This window comes from Lepisosteus oculatus, chromosome 11 (assembly GCF_040954835.1).
Source record: "Lepisosteus oculatus isolate fLepOcu1 chromosome 11, fLepOcu1.hap2, whole genome shotgun sequence".
NCBI lineage: Eukaryota > Metazoa > Chordata > Actinopteri > Semionotiformes > Lepisosteidae > Lepisosteus > Lepisosteus oculatus.
Genome location: NC_090706.1, coordinates 16418244 through 16437450, shown reverse-complemented (window position 1 = coordinate 16437450; position 19207 = coordinate 16418244). Strand labels below are relative to the sequence as shown.

Sequence of the window (19207 nt, the reverse complement as noted above, 5' to 3'; positions counted from 1 at the left end):
AAACGTTATACACCATACAAATGTCCACTTTTTTGCAACAAATCGGATTGCCGAGGTGGGAGTATCTACTCCAGTGGTCAAATAGAGCCCTTTCCTATATCTAATGGTTCCTATAAGGCACACCTGGTGTTATAGAGTGTTCCCACATTAGGCAAGAAAGACCCGGAACATCGGAAGTTTAATTTTCTTAATACAAGTAGAAAACTGTGTGCTGTTGGCCACTTTACACATGTGGATCTGGTGAAATTTTTGCTCAACCAAAATGCAGGCTGAATATCCAGTACAGGGCAGGAACTGAATCAGTGATAAGTGAACTGGCTGATTCCAAAGGCCAAGATGGGAAAAGTACCAATATACCAAGTACCAAGTCCCGAAATGCCGTTCCTTAAGAAATAGGGGGAATCCAGTTTTGAGTTTTCCTGTTATTTCATTGCTGCACTGTTGCACGTCATGTCCCACATGGGTTTTGTTGTTTCCATTGAAGCATTCTTCCTGCAGGGTGGGGAGAGGAGAAATCACTTCAACAGAAGTACAGAGGGAAAATCCAGTGAGTAGTTTCACCAATGGGGTTAACAGCATGTTAAAACGTTAATTTGCCCATGCAAATTCCCTGTAAACAACCCAGGAGATGTCCTATTTTTGAGGAGTAATCAGTTACTGTTGAGAATCACAATTTGTAAGAATTTTAACAGCCCACGTGTGGTACCGTCAGCACCTTTAAATGAGAAATGTCAGTTAAGTAGCTAGGAATTCAGCAGCATTTTAAAGCTTTTTGAAATACTGTAGTCTCATGCTCTTTGTGTAATGTTTCCTTTTTGGTAATCTAAACTTGTATTTAAATATAAAGAAGAGAAAAGGACTTTAAAAATAGACAAACATTTTTAATGTACAATGCGTCTTTGTTTTACAATTTTACAAAGCTTTTAAATTATCTGTAAATGTCAGCAACAGATTCAATACCTTGAAGTCCTCTTCTTGAGTTAGTCAGAGGAGTGATTTACAAACATCATAGAAAGTCCTTAAATTACAACGTGCAGGACTTGCAGAAACACTCTGAATGTCTGAATCCATATTCTGTACAAAGTGGAAGAAGGACATTTGAAACAAAAAATAAAATTCCAGAATTCTGTACAAGACATCAGGGAATATCAAGGTACAAAAATCACCAGACTCCTTTTCAAAGTTTATTTTTTTAAGCTTAAAGTGCTGTTAAAAAATAACTTCATGTGTGAAAACAAACCAACTGTGTGGGGGAGAGACTGGGACCCTCCCCCCCCGCCTGCAACAAATTTTAAGATCAAAGGTATGTTTTGGCGGTGTGACAGGTGCGCAAGGACATGGGCTGTAAGTAAAAACGTCTTTCTGGTTTTCGACTGATTTATTTTTGCATTCCCTAACAGCAAGCTCTGGGTGGATCATCTCTTGCAGTTGCGCCCCCTATTCCCTCTGGCACATTAATGAAAATCTTTTTGCAATGCAAAAGACACAGCTGGCTCATCCTCCCAGCCTCTTGCTGCACATAGGGCTAGTATTCTGGCCTGCAGCTGTGCCCGAGTGCCTTTGCGATCGACATCACTGGACTCCAACACAGTGCAGATCCAGGCATGCAGGCTTCCTGTCTGCTGACCTGCAGCCGGTAGCTCTGTCTATTTAGGACATTTACAGAGCAAGGGAAAACCTACGCATATTCCTTGCGCTGGACCTCCTGTGTATTGATCAGCTTGTCAGGCAAGGAAATGGCACTGAAGTTGCATCATCTTATTCCCTCTCCACACACACTGTGTTCCTGAATAGCTGGCACAGAAGAATATCATCACGGAAGATTGTTTTTTTCCTAAAGCACTGAATGTGCACACTTATAAACTCCATAAATTCCACTCCTGAGTCAGATGTAGGATATCAGTCCACAGACAAAAGAAAGAAGTGCCTGAGTTTTGTCGGATTACAACTCCACCCACACAGGATAAGGGTCAGCAGGAAAACGTTCAGTTTTTTTTCCCCTTGAACCCTGATCTCATGAAGTTCAGTCAGGACAGAGAATGTTTGAACACTATTTTTCATAAAGAGAAATTTCATAGGTAGGCCTCCTTTGAATTAAACTGTGACAAAAAAAAATCAAGGCTCTGATGCTGTATACAGTATATGTTAAATGATACAAAACAAAAATCAAGAATCTGCAGTCCATAAAAACACCCATTGTGTGTGATAGCCTTCAGCCAGGCTGTGGGTAGTGAGAGCAGCACCCATGTGGGCACTGGTGAACGAGGCAGGGGTTCCTTCACCCCTCTTCAACTCCATGGACGAGCCAACGCAGTGGGCTTTGTTCCACCTGACTTCCCAGTGGCCCGACTGCACTATGCCACTGCATGTCCTGTGTTTTACAAGAGCCCCGAACGCAAACCCTGCTTGACCACAGCCCACAAGGAGCCTGGCTTGCTTAACAACCCCAATATACGACTAGCAAACGAAAACGGCTGGGAAGAGCGTCTTCGTGCCTGGCCCGCGCCTCTCCTAGTGCTTCTGACACGGCTCCAGGTCCTTACGGCAGGGCTCCATGGTCACGGCCACACCCACCCCGCTCCGGCCGGACGTCATTTTGGTCACCTCTGTCCAGCTGTCGGTCTCCGGGTCGTAGCACTCCACGCTGTCCAGGAAAGTGTTCCCGTCGTAACCCCCTAGGGAAGAGAGGAGAGACGGCATGATTTTCTTTTACTTTCGTACAAGAGGCTCCAAGGTCAGAGGGTGTCCCAGTTCCCTGTAATGGTGCGGCATTGTGGTGCAGTGGTTCGCATCGCTGCCTCGGTACCCTGGGTTCAATTCTGGACCTGTGCTCCTGTCTCATGCTCTTTGTGGAGTTTGTATGCTCTCCCCTCGCACAGTCCAAAGATGTGCTGGTAGGTTGATGGGTTCTGGGAAAACTGGCCCTGGTGTGAGTGTTTGTGTGTGCCCTGTGTGTACTCTGCCTTGCAGCCATTGCTTCCTGGGACAGGCTCCGGCTCCACTGCGACTCTGAATTGGAAGAAGCAGTTAGAAGACGGAAGGGGTAATGAATTAATTAAGGGTTAAATGAACTGAGAAAACAAGGTCCCTTCTCAATGGCATGCCAGTCTTGCACAGAGAACTCTGGGTAAAGTACAACTCCCTGCTTGACGAAACGGAGCCCACAACAGGGTCCAGAACCCTACAGTGCCCAGGTTACAGGGCCAAAGCCCCAAATGCTTTTTCCACACCACCGCTCATCAATTAGAAAGGAGCCAATTGTCGCAGTTTCTCTAGACGTTGAGCTTATGCTGTGAACTGGACGTCTTCATTACGAGGTCTAAATCCGCTCGGACGGGATTGTGGCGGTTGTTCTAAAACAGGGTGCTCTTACCCAGCACGTAGATCTTGCCGTGGTACGCGGTGACACCCAGCGCGCTCCGCCGGTGTTCCATGGGCGCAGCGAAGGTCCAGCGGTCGTTCTCGATGTCGTAGCGCTCCACTGTGTTCAGCTGGTTGGTGCCGTCGTAGCCCCCCATGGCGTAGATGGAGTTGCCCAAAGCGCAGACCCCTGGGAAAAGAAGCGCAGCAGCTGACGTCTGCTCCCCCGTTCTCCCGCAGGAGCTCGGGTAAGGCCAAGCACCTCCGGGTCACGATCCAGCTCGGGCCTCTCAGTTTCACTTTTAAAGCCGTGTGCTGAAACTGCAAGGGTGCCCAGCTCCATTTTCAGGATCTCTTTAAATCGCAGCTTCTCAAGAACGAGGACACACTTCAGTTGGTCAGGTTTAGCAAATCAGGAGTTCCATGAGGTAATTAAGGTGCAAAGAAAACCAGAAGCTTACCGGCCCTGTAAGAGTGGAATGGCACGGTTCGCTCATGTAAGTGCTATACCATGATCATCAAATATAACCAATCCATAGGCCTCTCTCAGTGCAGGAGACAACAGATGTTAGAAGTAGAGGGCATTTCAATAGCAGAGCCAGTTCTGATGCCATGGTAGACACGGGGGAAAAAAAACCCTTCATAAAGCATGTTCCGCTTTTTGTTCCAGCTATTCTAGGCTGCTGGCTCAAGCTCCTCTCTGCCAGTTTGTGTCATGGGACCATGAGTAATATGTGGAAGACGACAGAGCGTTACAGAGGGCGCTCAGACCCCCTACTGTGCTTTGCACAGTAGGCTGGGCGGTGCCCCTGGTGGGCCTCCTCTCACCTGCCCCGCTGCGCACGGTGTTCATGGGAGCGGTGCTCTTCCACTCGTCCCTCTCTGGGTTGTAGCACTCGGCGGAGCTGAGGCGGTTGGTGCCGTCGAAGCCCCCCACGGCGTACAGCAGCCTGTTGATCACGGCCACGCCCACCCCGATCCGCCTCGTCTGCATGGGGGCCACCAGCTGCCACGAGTCCTTTTCGGGGTCATACCTGCCGATGCAACACAGGTAAGGCGGGGGGAACGTCTCGTTACACACACACACACACACACACGTGAGCCTGCCAGCACTCCTCGTCCTGCGAGGCCCTGGATAAGAGTAAAATCTTTGTACTCCATCATCTGACTGAATCTGGTCACCATGCAGCTCATTGTTTAGCCTGACAAGTGCTCCGCTAAAGCTCAACGCAAGTGACCTTTGACCCCTCCGCCAGCTCTGCTGCTGGGTCAGGCCAGGCTAACCTGGAAGAGCTTCACTCACAGAGCTCTGCGCAGAAGCTCTGCTGGGGGCGAGATCTTAAATTCTCTGGTATTTTTGTCATACACCTCTCTGGTCCCAACACCGAAAAGCAACAGAGATGTCTTCAGCGGGGATAAATTAAAAGTTGATTCTGCAAATGTTATCTTCTGCATTTGTGTTACAGAGTGGATTTTGAAAAATCTGGGTGCCAGAGACTCTACGTGGGACGTCCAACATCGCGCAGTGAGCTGCGGGATACAAGAGCACCACCAGACTCTCAGTGAAGAAGCTACAGAGCATACTGCACCATCCCTGCCTGCACCGAGCTGATCGACCTGGTAGGAAAGCTTCATCTTTGATCGAGTATATTCTCACGCCATTCTCACGGCAAATTAAACTATCCTCTTTACCTGTTCATGTAATGGCACTGTCAAATCGCACAAAAGAAAAAATCAAACTATAAAAAAATGGTTCTGCCCCTCCATTCCAATGTTACAATTTTATTAGCATTTGCAGTTTTGTAATTCTAACTGCCCTATATCATTTATTCCATTTCTACTCACTTCATTAAATATGCAGAGTCTATCCCAGCAAGCAACTGGCACAAGGCAGGGTACAACCCTGGATGGGACGCCAGTCCATGACAGGGCACACACTCACATCAGGCCCAATTCTCCCAGAAACCAATTAACCTACTAGCATGTCTTTGGACTGTGGGAGGAAACTGGAGCACCCAGGGGAAACCCAAGTGAACATGGGGAGAACATACAACCTCAACAGAGATAGTCCTCCAGGTCCAGAATTGAAACCAGGGCCAAGTGCTGCGAGGCAGTAACGCTGACCATTTTCAATTTAAATTTATTTGCTCAGAATAATGTCATCAGTGATCCCATTAGCTGCAAATGTAAACTTCATTTACAAATGTATCTGCTTATCTAATATGTTTTTTGAAACAGGTGTGATTTTAATAGGAACACAACATATTTGGAACAGTAATTGTAATTTCAGTGCACTTTAAAGCATTGGAATGTTTATTTTGCCTTGCTGCTTCATGGTCCTGTATCAATGGCAGGATCATGAAGCAATTTATCAACTCAAAACTGACAAAACCATCCCTAATCAGATCCCGATTTCTGGATATATTTAAAAACATTTTCAGTGCCAGATGGAAATAAAACAACCTTTTGCTAATTCATGAGCACAAACAACTCACCGCTCCACGCTGTTGTGGTGGATGCAGCCGTGCGAGCCCCCGACGGCGTAGATCATGCCGTCGATCACGCCCACGCCGATCCGGTTGCGCGGCACGCTCATGGGCGCGCAGGGCAGCCACTGGTTGTTCATGGGGTTGTAGCAGTCCAGGGCGCTGGAGTCCGTGTTGCCGTCGGGGCCGTTGTTGCGCCCGCCGACGGCGTAGAAGAGCCCGCTGATGACGCAGCCCGCCAGGCCGCTGCGGGGCGTGTGCAGGTCGGCCAGCCGCACCCAGCTGCCCGTCAGCGGGTTGTAGGCCTCCAGGAAGCTGAGGGACTGGCGGAAGTAGCCCCCCGCCGTGTAGATGAGCTGAGGCACCTTGGGGGTGCGGCAGGACAGCACCTTGGTGGGCTTGTGCAGGGTGAGGTCCCGGAAGATCTGCGCCAGGTAGTCCTTGCACTGCGAGTCGCCCTTCAGGATCTCGCAGCGCTGCAGCTGCAGCTGCAGGAAGTGGGGGGTGAGGGAGTGGCAGCGCACGGCCTGCAGCAGGGCCTGCACGTAGGGCCGCCGGTTCTCGCAGTCGTACTTCACCCAGGCGATGCAGGCGTGGAAGACCTCCGACTCGCAGCGCACGTTCAGCTCGTCCCGGCTGATCAGGGTCACCAGCTGGCAGTGGGACAGGTTGAAGAACTCCTCCTGCGTGGCCACCTGCGCGGAGGACGAGAGGCCGGACGGGATATACTCCACAGAAATACAGAAATACTCCGGCATCGGACAAATCTGCCCCTAACTAGCTCCCAAAATTCCCACTCCTGCCAGAATCTGACCTGCTTCCAATCCTACCGAGCGAGGCTAAGGGAAACTCAATTTGAGTGTGTGACCTCCCGTCACAGCCTGAGGAACAGACAGCGAGCCTGTCTCTAAGTAACGTCATATGGGATGTAAGTAAATGTACCATACTGACTTTACTGTAAGCAGTTGGTTGCCTCTGCTGTGGCAACACTGTAATTCTGCTGTGGCAAAACAGCTCTTGGAGTCTGAATTTGATGACTTGCATCTGGAAGGTTATTGCTGCAGAAGACTATCCAGCTATGCCAATGGACAGATATGCAAGTTGCTGTGGTTCAAAGACAGCTCAATGCACTTGCACTCACGCACAAGAAATCTGTAAATCTCAGTGCGGTGGCACTGTGGCAAGCATCTGCGCTTGTGGCTGGAAGGTTGACAGTTTGTATCCCATGGCCGGCAGAGGAATCCTTCTCCGTTGGGCCCCTTAAGACCCTTAACTTCAACTGCTCCAGGGGCGCTGTATAAATGGCTGACCCTGCGCTCTGACCCCAAGCTTCTCTTCCTGTCTGTGTGTCTCATGGAGAGCAGGCTGGGGTATGTGAAAAGACAAAATCCTAATACAAGAAACTGTATATGGCCAATAAAGTGATCTTATCTTATTTGATTATAACTGTATTATTATCTGTATTCTAACAAACAGCTTTGGAGAGTCCCTTATTGTAACATACACCTAATGTGGATGGAAATGGATAAAGTTAATTTGAGAAAGTAAGAATGCTCTGTCCCATAACTGGGCAAACACTCAGAGGGAAAACCGAAAGATAAAACTTTAAGTCTTAGGGTGATGATGTAAATCTGAGGCAGACTTTAAGCAGAACCATAGAAGTTTATATAAATCACTGATTGACAGCGTTTAGCTGTTATAGCACAAAGTGCATCTAAGCCGTAAAAAATAAGTGTCACTACAGGGTGAGTTGCCTAATGGAGAAAAAAAAACTTGCCAAACAGCACGACCACTGACTACCCCAGCATTACAGAGCAACGCTCACATTCCACATGGTGTGACTCAGCAATACTGGCCCAAAACCATCAACAAGCAAACCTGGGGGACATTTCAACACACGATTTCGCAAGTTCAGAGGAAGGGAAAACAAACGTGAATGCCAGCAAGTTCTTAAAACTGCGCCACGTTGTCATGGCTCACAAGTCTGAGCCAGAAAGTAAGGTTCTTAAAGGCATAAGAGGGACATTTTTGAAAAAAAAAAATCAGGTATAACCAGTGTTGTCAGTAGACATAAGATTTTGTGTTCCTTGGGAGTGCTATTTTTCCCCATAGCTTCTAAGACTTGTCTTTGAATTTATTATAGTTAAATAAAAACACATCTCTACAGCAGGTTCTGTAAGAGCACTACCACAACAAGGCCTTTGGCTCCTGAAGCTGACTGACAGGGGAGCTTGTTTTCATATAAAAAACGCCAACCGCCCGAATCACAGACTTCACACAGGACTGTTTTAAGAGTTCTCATGTGTTTAGCTCCAGTCATTATGAAAAAAAATAATTTTAGCGGACAACAAAACAGAATTTTCAAAGTGTGAAACTTTAAGAAACAACCAAAAAGTGCTTGTTTTATGTGGTTATACTTTTCTTTGCCATGATTTCCTCTCAGCAGTACCTCACTTGGGATGATATAACTAGTGGAGTATGTACAGCATGTAGTATGTATGGTAGTAAACTATTAAAGTTTGCAACGTCCTTTAAATCTCCTACACTGCCTGGCTAAAAGAACTTAATATTTTTGGTCTTGAACAGAGATTATGAGAGGAACTGGATCTAAATATTCAAGATCCTCAAGGGCTTTGAAAAAGTCAACCCGGTGGTTACAAGTGCAAGGTAGGCGGAAGTGCATTTAAAACCGAGAGCAAGAGTCACGTCTTTACACAAAGGGTGGTGGGGGTGTGGAACGCACTACTCAGCCATGCTATTGAAGTCAACATCCTGGCTTCTTTCAAGAAAGCTGGATGAGATCCTGATATTATTTAGCTACTAACAGGCTGGTTTCTCATTTATAACCCTCCATCTGTCCTTATCTCTTAATGCCCTGCAGTGGTTTCCTGTAAGGTGGGGTCTGGACACCCGTGAGGGATCAGGGCACCACTGACCTGGCTGAAGTTCATGTAGATGTACTCTCTCGCCTTCTGGTGCAGCTCGGTGCAGCCGATCTGCTCAGCGAAGCTGGCGATGCCGATGGCGTTGCTGGGGTCCAGCTGCTCCACCAGGAAGTCGCAGCAGGCCTTGACCACGCTGTCGATCTGGTACATCACTGCGCCATTCATCACGTGGATGACGCACTTCTCCCCCACCGAGATGCTGGCCGTGTAGGAGAACTCGATCAGGCGCTCCATCACCTAGGGCGCAGACACGCACACAGGGGCGCCCCCTCTGTTAGAGCTCCCACATCTGCTAACCTGGCTGTCGCCATTAATCTGTGCAGTTAAACCTCGATTTTTTATAAAGCCTGGGCTTTTAATTGATTATAACTCATTTGCATAATTGATAATTGTTGACACTTTCTCAGATCTTTAAGCAGGTTAGCATTGCTGGTACACAGCGCTCAGGCCCTGGGTTCAATTCCTGGGCTGCTGTCTGTGTGGAGTTTGCATGTTCTCCCCCTTGTTCATATGGGTTTTCTCACAGTCCAAAGACATAGCGGCAGGTTGATTGGCTACTGGGAAAATTAGGGCCAATTCTCACTTACATGCCTAGGGCCGGTATGCAAACGGAGGAAACGCACACGAACGCAGCGAGAACCTACAAACTCCACACAGACAATTCCAGACCTTGGTTATCAAGCACAGGGCTCCAGCACTGCGAGGCTGCAATGCTAACGACCGCGCCCCACAGTGCCCAACCAAGCAAATAAACCAAAGAAGTCCTGGTGCTGGGGGGAGGGGCATACATTCCAATCAACCCTGCTGCAGTACTTTAATGCCCCAATTTTATTGGTTATTCCATGGATACAGAATTCCGAATGGTGCGGATCAAGCCAAGCCCTAGTGGACTTCTTCGGGATCAGTTAAAGGCGGAACAGATGACAGGTTAAAATAAAGAGAAAGGAAGTTTGAGACTTGGAACAGGAAGTGCTTAACATAAAGGACTGTGGGAGTCTGGAACAGGCTGTCCAGCCATGGAGGACGGGGGACGATACCCGGTGGGCTCACCTTGGGATGGATCCCCTCGATGGGCACGACCTCCATGCCGCACTCCTTGAGGCCGTTGGTGAACATGGCGCGGAAGACGGGCGAGGAGGAGGCCAGGACGACCTTGTGCGCCACGAACTCCACGGCCTCCAGGTCGTTGTACTTCACCCGCAGCGTGACGTCGCACAGCTGCCGCTCCAGCCGCAGCTCGTTCATGATGCGGAAGGCCTGCGCCGTGTGGCTGTCCAGCGTGTAGCTGAAGAAGCGGTGGCCATTGCGCGATGAGGGCGTGACCTCCACTTTGCACTCCGTAGCTGCCGAGTACATCACTGTGGCACCAGAACCATTGCCACAGGGGAGAAGGGATTAGGGGGTGGGGTCAAGGTGGGCGGGGCAGTGGGTGTTGTGATGGGCGGGGCAGGAGGGGATGGGGAGGGGCTTACACTTGTATTATATATGTAGTTACGTGTCCTTGATACAAAGGGAAAAGAGGATTTAAGGCACGATACACCTGACACCCACTTTATACTGTCTGAAAAGCGCCCAGGGAGGTTTCAGTACAAATCTCTGCTACTAATTGGTATTCGCTGTACTGGATCGGATTAACAGCATAAACAAATGGATGTGTTTTTAAGAGTATCTTCCCATATTTCTACAGTCTGTGCTACATAACTCTCACAGTCCTGCTGCTGTAACCAGAATTAATGTTCAGACATAATGTTTAACATTACCAGAGTTGTAAAGTCTTTGATCCTTTTTTTGCAAACCAGTTTTGTTGGCAAAACCACACAGTTTGGCGAGGATGGATTCGGCCCGGGCTGTATGGAATCAGGGAAAAATTCCGACTTCACCATTCAGGGGCCAGATGCTCTGTACTCTGTTGTGCTGGATCTCTGATTGTGAAACCATTTTTCAACCCTGTGGGAATTATGTCATTTTGTTTAATTATTTATACCAGTTAGGAGAAGCTACCAGGAAAGGGGTCAGGCACTATTTGTCTCCCGAAGGAAAAATGCTGGAATGCCCAAGGGTGAGACTGCACCTCTAGAGCTTTCTGTCCTGCGACTGGCTGGCGGCAGTCTACTTGGCTTTGAGGCACAGGAGAAATCGAGAAAAACAGACTGGAAAGGAACCCATTTCCATTCTAAAAAGAAGGTGATTTCATTCCAGTCTGGATCACACAGGCAGCACCCTTTTGAATGGACTAGCTAGCTGTGCCTGCAGTCAACTGCAGGCCTCGGTGTATTTCATACACAGGTCCTGGACCCAAAAGCAGAAAACATGATGGAGGAAAAAGAGGAGAGCTCCAGAGCCAGGAAAGCAAAAGTCCTACAGAATAAAATCTACAGAAACAACCGCGGTCCACTTCTCTTCCTCTGGGGGCCCCGTCGTTTCCTCCTATCTGACACACGTACTTCTTTTTGAGCTCTTCTGAAGCGTTCTGCTCAGACTTGGAAAAACCTGAAATCAAAGTGCGTATATTTCTGGCCTAAGGACAGGGGTGTGAGCTGCAAACCGGCGAAGAGCTCTATGCCAGTTTAGAAAAGAGGCACGCTCCATGTCCCCGCCGCCCCACCGCCATCAGTCTGGTGGGCTGCTGGTCAGTTTGGGGGGCTGAATCCCAAGAGTTTAACTTCTGGCATGGCTTAAGCAAATCACAGGAACGATGATGGGCTTTCACGAGCGTTTCACTTTCATGGAGCTGGGAGAACTAAGCCTTCTGGGGAAAAAAAAGGTTCCATGGCATCAAAATTGGTTAATGTACTATCCTGTCAGCAATACAGAGCTTAGCCTTTCGTCATTTTCTTGCCCACTGCGGTGGAAGGGGCTGGAGTTGCTGGCTGTGTTCTCGCAGGCAGAGATATGGGGGGAAACAAAGTCCACCCTAGATGCAGGTGATTCCTAAAGGCATCACCGCTGCGTAGCTCTCCCGCACAAGGACACGTTCTGGAAGTTAGCCGCTGCCCGTTTTCCCACTGCTTCTGCGGCGTGGTGCTTCTCCTTTCTTTCCTGTAGTTCCTAGTTCCTCTGACCTGTCAGTGCCCTTCTGCAGAATCCCTTCCAGCATGACGGCAAAGCGCCTGGCTTCTCTGACACCTACGGAGGAGAGAACATAGAAGACAAATCAGCTTTCAATCCACCAGCTTTTCAGATTGCACTGGGTCCCCAATTCACAGCTGCGTCTATACATTCCTAAACCCGTTGGCATGAAGAATCAGTATCTTCACATCTGATGCACTGGGATCAGGCAGTGGCATGGAGTACTGATTTGTAATTAGAAGGCTGTAGGTTTCTATCTCAGGTGGATTTAATGCTGCTGTTGTACCTTTGTGCCAGGTACATCCCTCACCCTAGAAATGACCAGCATTGTGTATAAATGGACACAAATGTAAACTGCTTTGGACAGCAGCATAATCCCAATTGATAACAATGAACCGTTCCACCTGAAGAGTCACATGCAGAGCCGAGTGTCAAAAGCCCAGCTCCCCTAGAGACAAATAGCATTTTTAAAAGGGGGAAGCAGGCACAAACAATGTCAGTTCACTTCCTAGTTTTTCCACTTTGCTGCACAAATGCAGAGAGCTACTGCCTGCTCTGAAACCGACACGCCCCCCACAAATGTTTGTTTCGAGTATTCAGAAAAAATATGCAGAAGAGCCGTCTCCTGCACTGCACCTTCTCCATGTCTATAAAGGATATAAAGAGCTACAAAAGTTTTTATTGGGTCTTAGACCCATATTCTTACTTAAATGGAGATTTCTGCCCAGTATAGAATGCATTTTTTTTATAAAGAGGCTGTGTGTTCCTTCAATTTTTCAGTTTTTATTAGGAAGAATTCTTCCCTGCCCATCACCCCCGCTATGTAAGACCTAAAGGGAACCCAAACTCATCTCTGGATCGCAGGGAGAAAAAAAAAATCATTTCACACCCTGCAGCATCTGCAGCTGCAGAGCTGAACACTGCTCCTGTTGTTTGCAGCCAGGAATTAAATGCTCTAATGACAGTAAATAGTGATTGGTCATGGTTACGTGTGGAATGCATTTCACAGGAAAGGGGTGGAAATGCTTCATTCCAAGCAGCATAATTTAAAACAAAAGAAGTTTTTGAAAGGGTTTATTTCAGGATAAACAGTTTCAGTACGAGCTGTGAAACGCAGGATTCCCCTCGGAAGAAAAGAGCTTGCCGGGTGCTGTTGCCGAGTGTCAACAACAAACACTGAAGTATATTGCAAAACACAATAAACCTTGGGCATGTTTTGCAATCTGAGTCCTTTGTACTGACCTCTGATACTGCCACTAGTTCGAACAGGTACAATGCAGAGCTGGCTGTGCAGAGCATGCTGGGACAGTACTACAAAGCATGCATGAAAGTGGCTTCATGAGGAATAATGACAGCCAAGAAACAGGTGCCTTTGATTGACATTTGGCTCAGGCTGCATGTCGGTGCAGTGATTAGCATTGCTGCCTTGCAGCTCTGAGGTCCTAGGTCCTGTTCCAGACCTGATAGCACCTGTTTCAGACAGGTGCTATCTGTGTGGAGCTTGTATGTTGTTCATGTGGGTTTCTGCTCCGGGTTTCCTCCCACAGTCCACAGACATAGTGGTAATTTAATTGGCCCTTAATTGGTAGGTCAATTTCTACACAAATTGCACAGGTGTGTGTGTATTTTTATGTCTGTGTGTGCCCTATCCCTGTGATGGACCGGCCCCCTTCAAGGATGTACCCCGTCTTGTGCCTTTTGCTTCCTGGGATAGGCTCCAGCTCTGCTGCGGCCCTGAATGTGACAGAACAATTAGGACAGAAATTTGTCTTGGCCCCCCAGCCACAGGAAAAGGATGCTGGGACCCCCCCGGGAGAGAGATGAATGTGAAAAGTGGGGTCTGCTTATGATATATACAACTTTCAAGAACTGATGTTGAGAATGATTATGATTTAGAACAGCTGTGGCACAGAGTGTTGCCTTTCCTCCCATAGTTCAGTTAAGAACTCTCATTTATTAATCTTCTCTTCATCTAGTAAATAGGACATCTAAAATTGGACCTTCCAAGTCAGGACAAGCTATACAACTGCAAAGAAATGGGAGAGGAGGAATGGGCTGGCAAGTATTTCAACCAATCACCTTGTGAGTTCGATTAAGGATTCAATTAAGTAATTAAGCTTGTTTGGCATGAAAGTGAGCAGGTGTATGTAATTTATATCAGTCCTTTGAGAGCTTACAGCTGTGAAGATACAATTGTTTGGGCAGTGATCAGCACTCCAGGTCCTGAAGTGTCAAAAAAAATGTTTTTTCATTATACCTCAGCTCTTAATGGCTTGAGAAAAAATAGATTGCATAAAATAAATGAGATGTGTAATGATTCGTTAACATGAATAGGGCTTTCAAAACTTGCCAAGTCACAAATATATATACACATTTAAAAAGCCAAGTGTTTTCACGTGAAAATAAAACGTGCGTTCGTGTAATTAGCTGTTAGCGTGATCCACTCGTGTCTTAGACTGTGGGAGGCACTGGGAAATACAGTGGGCTGTCAGTGGGTCACGTAAACATGACCCAGTCCTCCCTTCTCATTTAATTTATATTAAAAGCAACATCGTTCAACATGACCTGCAACTTTCTAATTCCAATAGTTGGGCCGGATATAAGGAATCAGGTAGTGTACAGCTTCGTCATCTCTAGAAAACTGAAAAAATAAGAGGCGTGTGATTGTGTAAGACTTCTGTGTATGAAATAAGCATTGGTGTGCGGCGCATAAAGAATTTGGAAGAACAAGCATAAAAAAAAGACTTCAGTGGTTAAAAAATGGACTCGGTGCGCTGGAATATTTTTTGTTTTTCTTCTTCACAAGCGGGAGCTTTATGCACCATAACATATACCTGTAAAGGTCTAAAACTTAAGGCGATGATAGGTTATAGTGCCACGGTCAGGTTTACAAAACCAGGTCAACAAATGTTCGCGTTACAGCCAGTCTGGTGTAAGTCTTTATATTATTTAACCGTAGTCTATACAGCAAACCTGGCCTTTATTTTTAACGTCTCGCTAATATGAGTGTTGCATGTGGTTACTTATAATATTAAACAGGATAATACACAGGGTTACCTTGCAATAATGGCCTAGAATCCCCGGACTAGAGTAGAGATTTGTTACCCCACCCCGCGATACCGACTTCGCTTGAGAAAACACGCGTCCCCCGGTAAATGAAAAACACTGCTGCAAACAAGGGAACAGTGACACGCCTCGCGTTTATTTTTAATGTTCCGGTAATTAAAACCCGTCATCGAGTGTTATATTCATATGTAAGAGATATGAATCGAGACCAAGCTTAACACTGAAAAGGTGGAACACAAATTGAAAGTTTCGGTCAAAGTACAGTAATATTTTAATAACCGTTTCCTCTTTCGATGTAAAATTAACTAAACTCTGAAAACGAACGCAAAGGGTCTCTTCCATAATCTGGGACTATGGACTATGGAAAATAACTTATTTACTTATCGTGTAGATAATGGTTTTCCCACACAGAAAACATCCGATGGATGAGTTGAATGAGTTAACATACAGCAGTAAAAGCGGCTCAAATGGACCTTTAAAATATTTTAATTTGTGTCTACACCACAAAATGAGAGTGCAAATGTCTCCTCGCATCTAATAGGAGTTAATGTATAAAAACGCACGTTAGTCTGCGGTTCCAGAAGCTACTTAAATATGATCGAAGCCACTAAAGTTAACACTGTCACTTACACTTTGTTACGTAATGGTCTATTTTGTATGGGCTACACATCTAGCCGAGCCAAAACACTTTTAAGAAGGTTTGGATAAAAAAATGCACCGTTTCTTAAAGCATAGAAGCGGATCGAAAAACAAACTGCAATTATTTTTTGCATAAAATCCCTTCCCCCCCTTAGTGACTCACCTTTCCATGACCAGTTAGCGAAGAGAGAGACACTACTGATTACAAACTGTACCAGAGCGCAAACAACACTTCTCTGGACGCTACAGTACTTTAAGCAGTATAAAAAAAAGCGATCAGCCCTGTAGTTTTGTCATCCTGTTGCATAACCAACTGACAGTCACAAACACGTAAAAAAGACATCAGCGATGATGCATAGCGCTTACTATACTACATTAGAGTAATATTTCCACAGCAATGCTGTGGAATCGGTATTCATATTTTTCGTTTTTCATGCACCAAACTAAAACAGAAAAAACTCCAGTAATTAATTAGCTCACAAGCAAGTATTGCTTTGTTGATTAAGTATTCGCAGGCTCTTCTGACACCATCTGTGTTCTGCTACTGTAAGCTGTTTATCGCGGCTCGCAAAGCAAGCGTGTCTATGATGATAACATGCTTTAGTCACCGAGAACAAAAAGCCCGATACATCAGGAAAAACATTCAAATCGCAAACCGCGTTAAAAGACGCCTTCGCTCGATACAGGCGGTGGTTACTTACAGAAATCTTTTGTAGCACAAGACGTACATTTCTATCGCTGCTCAGTGTTTGCCGTGAATTTAGAGGAAAAAAGGGGGGGGCGGGCAAGAAGGGGGGGTTGAGGGAAGACGTAACTCACCATGACTAAGCATTGTACGGACCTTCTCGCTGTGCCAAAATAAGAGCCCCACCGCTAACAACTGGGGCTACCTCATGTTGGCAGAAAGGGAGAGAGACTCTTACGGAAGAGGACCAGGAAAATAATACAGAAGGAAAGGGGAAATATAGAAATGCCCTCAGCCCTGGCACTCAGCCTAGCCTGGTCCAGATTACATGAATGCAGTGCGCTATACAACTGTTCAGATCTGTCTTTGGTTGGAGAGAATAACAGCCCCTTTATGGATCAGTCATCCGTGATCGTGTGCCAAACATCTCTACCTTCCACCACGTAGTGACTGCATACGCTTTCGTTACTCTGTATTTTGTTTTTAATTCTGTGCTGCCATTATTGTATACCTGCGTCAAAACAGGAACTCCCCTTGAAGTAATTTATTGCCATTCGTATGCTGTGCCCAGCAGATGCCGTCATCGATTTGTCTTATTCAAATGGCAAAACTAACACTTTATTAAAAATACAGTGTATATATTGCTGACAGGGAGTGTTGTATTTGTCTAAGTGCGTACTGTACGTGTGACAGTTGCGGTTTTAAGACGCAAAACAGAAGATAATATTACACCAGCGGTTTTGAATGATCAATTGCGAATTACTGTCTATTCTTCTGTCTTCCGCAGTTGATCTTAGCTCGCGATCATTTAATCGAACCCCAGATTTTAGTTTCTTATCAATTGGACCTTTTTGGATTGTTTTCAGTCCTGGATATGTCAGATTTTTTTTTCATCACAAAATCTGCGAGTAACTTGAAAACATTGTCTTTGCAGGAGAAGAAAATGTCGAATATTGCTTATATTGCTGTGATGTGAGATCAGTTAAGCGATTGAAGACCAGCAGGTATTGGGTAGGGTGACACGTGACCAGAGCCGTGGACCACTGCTTTCGAGCACGCGTGTCCACTCATGGTCCTGGAAGGCTACTGAGTTTGCAGTTTTCCTGTTACTGTTCTTGTGTTGTAACTGGTGTTTTGTTTACTTTGACCGTTAAGCACTTTGAGAAGATTCTTTTAGGGCTCTATATAGGTTTATTATTATTTCATGCCCTGGAGTGCTGGATGCATCTGGGTGACACACAGTAATAATTATTAGTAATAATTGCTTACGCTTACATAGTACTTTTCTGGACACTCCACCCAAAGCGCTTTACAGGTAATGGGGATCCCCTCCACCACCACCACTGCACAGCCCCACCTGGATGATGCAACGGCAGGCATACAGCTATCAGTGGGGAGGAGAACAGAGTAATGAAGCCAGTTCATAGATGGGGATTATTAGGAGGCCATGATTGGTAAAAGCCAAGGGGAAATTCGGCCAGGATGCCAGGGTAACACCCCTACTCTTTTCGAGAAACACCCTGGGACTCTTATTGACCACAGAGAGTCAGGACCCCGGTTTTATGTCTCATCCGAAGGACAGCGCCTTTTTACAGTATAGTGTCCCTGTCACTATAGTGGGGCATTAGGACCGACATAGACTGCAGAGTGAGCGCCCCCTGCTGGCCCCACTAACACCTTAGTCATTATGTCCCAGCAGCCACGCAGCACAAATCAAATTAAGCTAGAGCTAGAATGAAGCTCTATAGATCAGGGGTCCCCAGTCCTGGTCCAGGGCACCCCCATACCTGCTGGTTTCTGTTCCACCTGCACACTCAATCAAAGTGTGCAGGTGGCTTAATAGACCCAATTATACGTTTAATTTGAACACTTCCATTGTTTTCTGTTCATAAACATGTTGTAAGTTGCCTTTCAGCTATTCTGTTTTGTAAGTAACTTAAGATCCACCTTTAGTCAGAAAAAAAAACCCATGCCAAGCAATTGGTTCAAATCGGGGTTGACCTGTGAGGGTCCCCAAGACTAAGACTGGGAATCCCCGCTAAAGACACAGTGGTCCCCCTGGGTTTGAGACTGGACTCCTCTGCTTTAGAGCTAAGGCTGTGACATGCTGACACAGGGGTGGGCATAATCTTCAGTGATGCAGCCCGTTCCTGGCAAGGATTCTGGGATTGCCAAGGGCTCAGACATATGAAGTGACACACGCTTGCATTTAAGCGTCTTTTAAAAATGGCCTCCAGAATGCAATTTTTTTTTTTTTGGAAGACGGTCTGATCACGTTAAATAATGTGTGGGTCCGGAGAATTAGAGAGAGGAATTCCGGGATGTACAGAAGCTTTAACTGAATCGTTGATTGATTTCATTCATTTTCATAACAGTCTGCTATTGAAGGGTTGTAGTTATAATAATAATTGCTCACACTTATATAGCGCTTTTCTGGGCACTCCACTCAAAGCGCTTTACAGGTAATGGGGACTCCCCTCCACCACCACCGATGTGCAGCATCCACCTGTTCACCATATAACCTGCAGGGCAGTGACTGCAGAGGAGGTACAGACCAGGCCAGATCAGAACAGACCCTGTCTTGTCAGTAGTGGAGTGTGTAGGAATAGGTAACGCTGTGTGGAAAATCTCCCTTTTGAGTTACTTACACTTATATAGCACTTTCTGGACCCTCCACTCCAAGCACGTTTTAGGTAATGGGGACCATAGCGCACCGGTACACTCACCACACACCAGCTATCATTGGGGAGGAGAGCAGAGTGATGAAGCCAGTTCATAGATGGGGATTATTAGGAGGCCATGATTGGTAAAGGCCAATGGGAATTTTGGCCAGGACACCAAGATAACACCCCTACTCTTCTCGAGAAACACCCTGGGACCACAGAGAGTCAGGACCTCGGTTTGCGTCTCATCCAAAGGACAGTGCCTTTCTACAGTATAGTGTCCCCATCACTATA

General features: G+C 46.5%; 1 protein-coding gene and 1 long non-coding RNA gene across 5 annotated transcripts in view; one reads left to right on the top strand and one right to left on the bottom strand.

Moving 5' to 3' along the window:
* Positions 1–860: 860 nt before the first annotated feature.
* On the bottom strand, positions 861–16373 carry keap1b (kelch-like ECH-associated protein 1b). 3 transcript variants are annotated; one of them, XM_069195809.1, is made up of 8 exons: positions 16267–16373; positions 10552–11917; positions 9842–10149; positions 8783–9028; positions 5856–6541; positions 4189–4394; positions 3374–3550; positions 861–2675 (listed from the first exon to the last, which is right to left on the bottom strand). In XM_069195809.1, exons 3-8 carry the CDS (start codon positions 10145–10147, stop codon positions 2512–2514), a joined length of 1785 nt encoding a protein of 594 aa, XP_069051910.1. In that variant the 5' UTR covers positions 10148–10149; positions 10552–11917; positions 16267–16373; the 3' UTR covers positions 861–2511. The 3 variants fall into 3 exon arrangements, with proteins under 3 accessions (XP_069051910.1, XP_069051908.1, XP_069051909.1); XM_069195807.1 differs by having other exon boundaries at positions 9842–11917; XM_069195808.1 differs by lacking the exon at positions 16267–16373 and adding an exon at positions 15729–15833 and having other exon boundaries at positions 9842–11917.
* LOC138241854 (uncharacterized) overlaps positions 14428–19207 on the top strand; it is a 78506-nt gene continuing 73726 nt past the window's right edge. For both annotated transcript variants that reach the window (XR_011191121.1, XR_011191120.1), the window contains exon 1: positions 14428–14471. This is a non-coding gene — a long non-coding RNA (uncharacterized lncRNA). The remainder of the gene's footprint in view (positions 14472–19207) is intronic.

Coding starts and splice junctions, on each gene's coding strand:
- keap1b (XM_069195807.1), bottom strand. CDS start 10,147: ATGTACTCGGCAGCTACGGAGTGCAAAGTGGAGGTCACGCCCTCATCG. Junction 6,542..8,782: donor TCTACATGAACTTCAGCCAG/GTCAGTGGTGCC, acceptor TCCTCCGCGCAG/GTGGCCACGCAGGAGGAGTT. Junction 4,395..5,855: donor CACCACAACAGCGTGGAGCG/GTGAGTTGTTTG, acceptor TTGCATCGGCAG/GTATGACCCCGAAAAGGACT.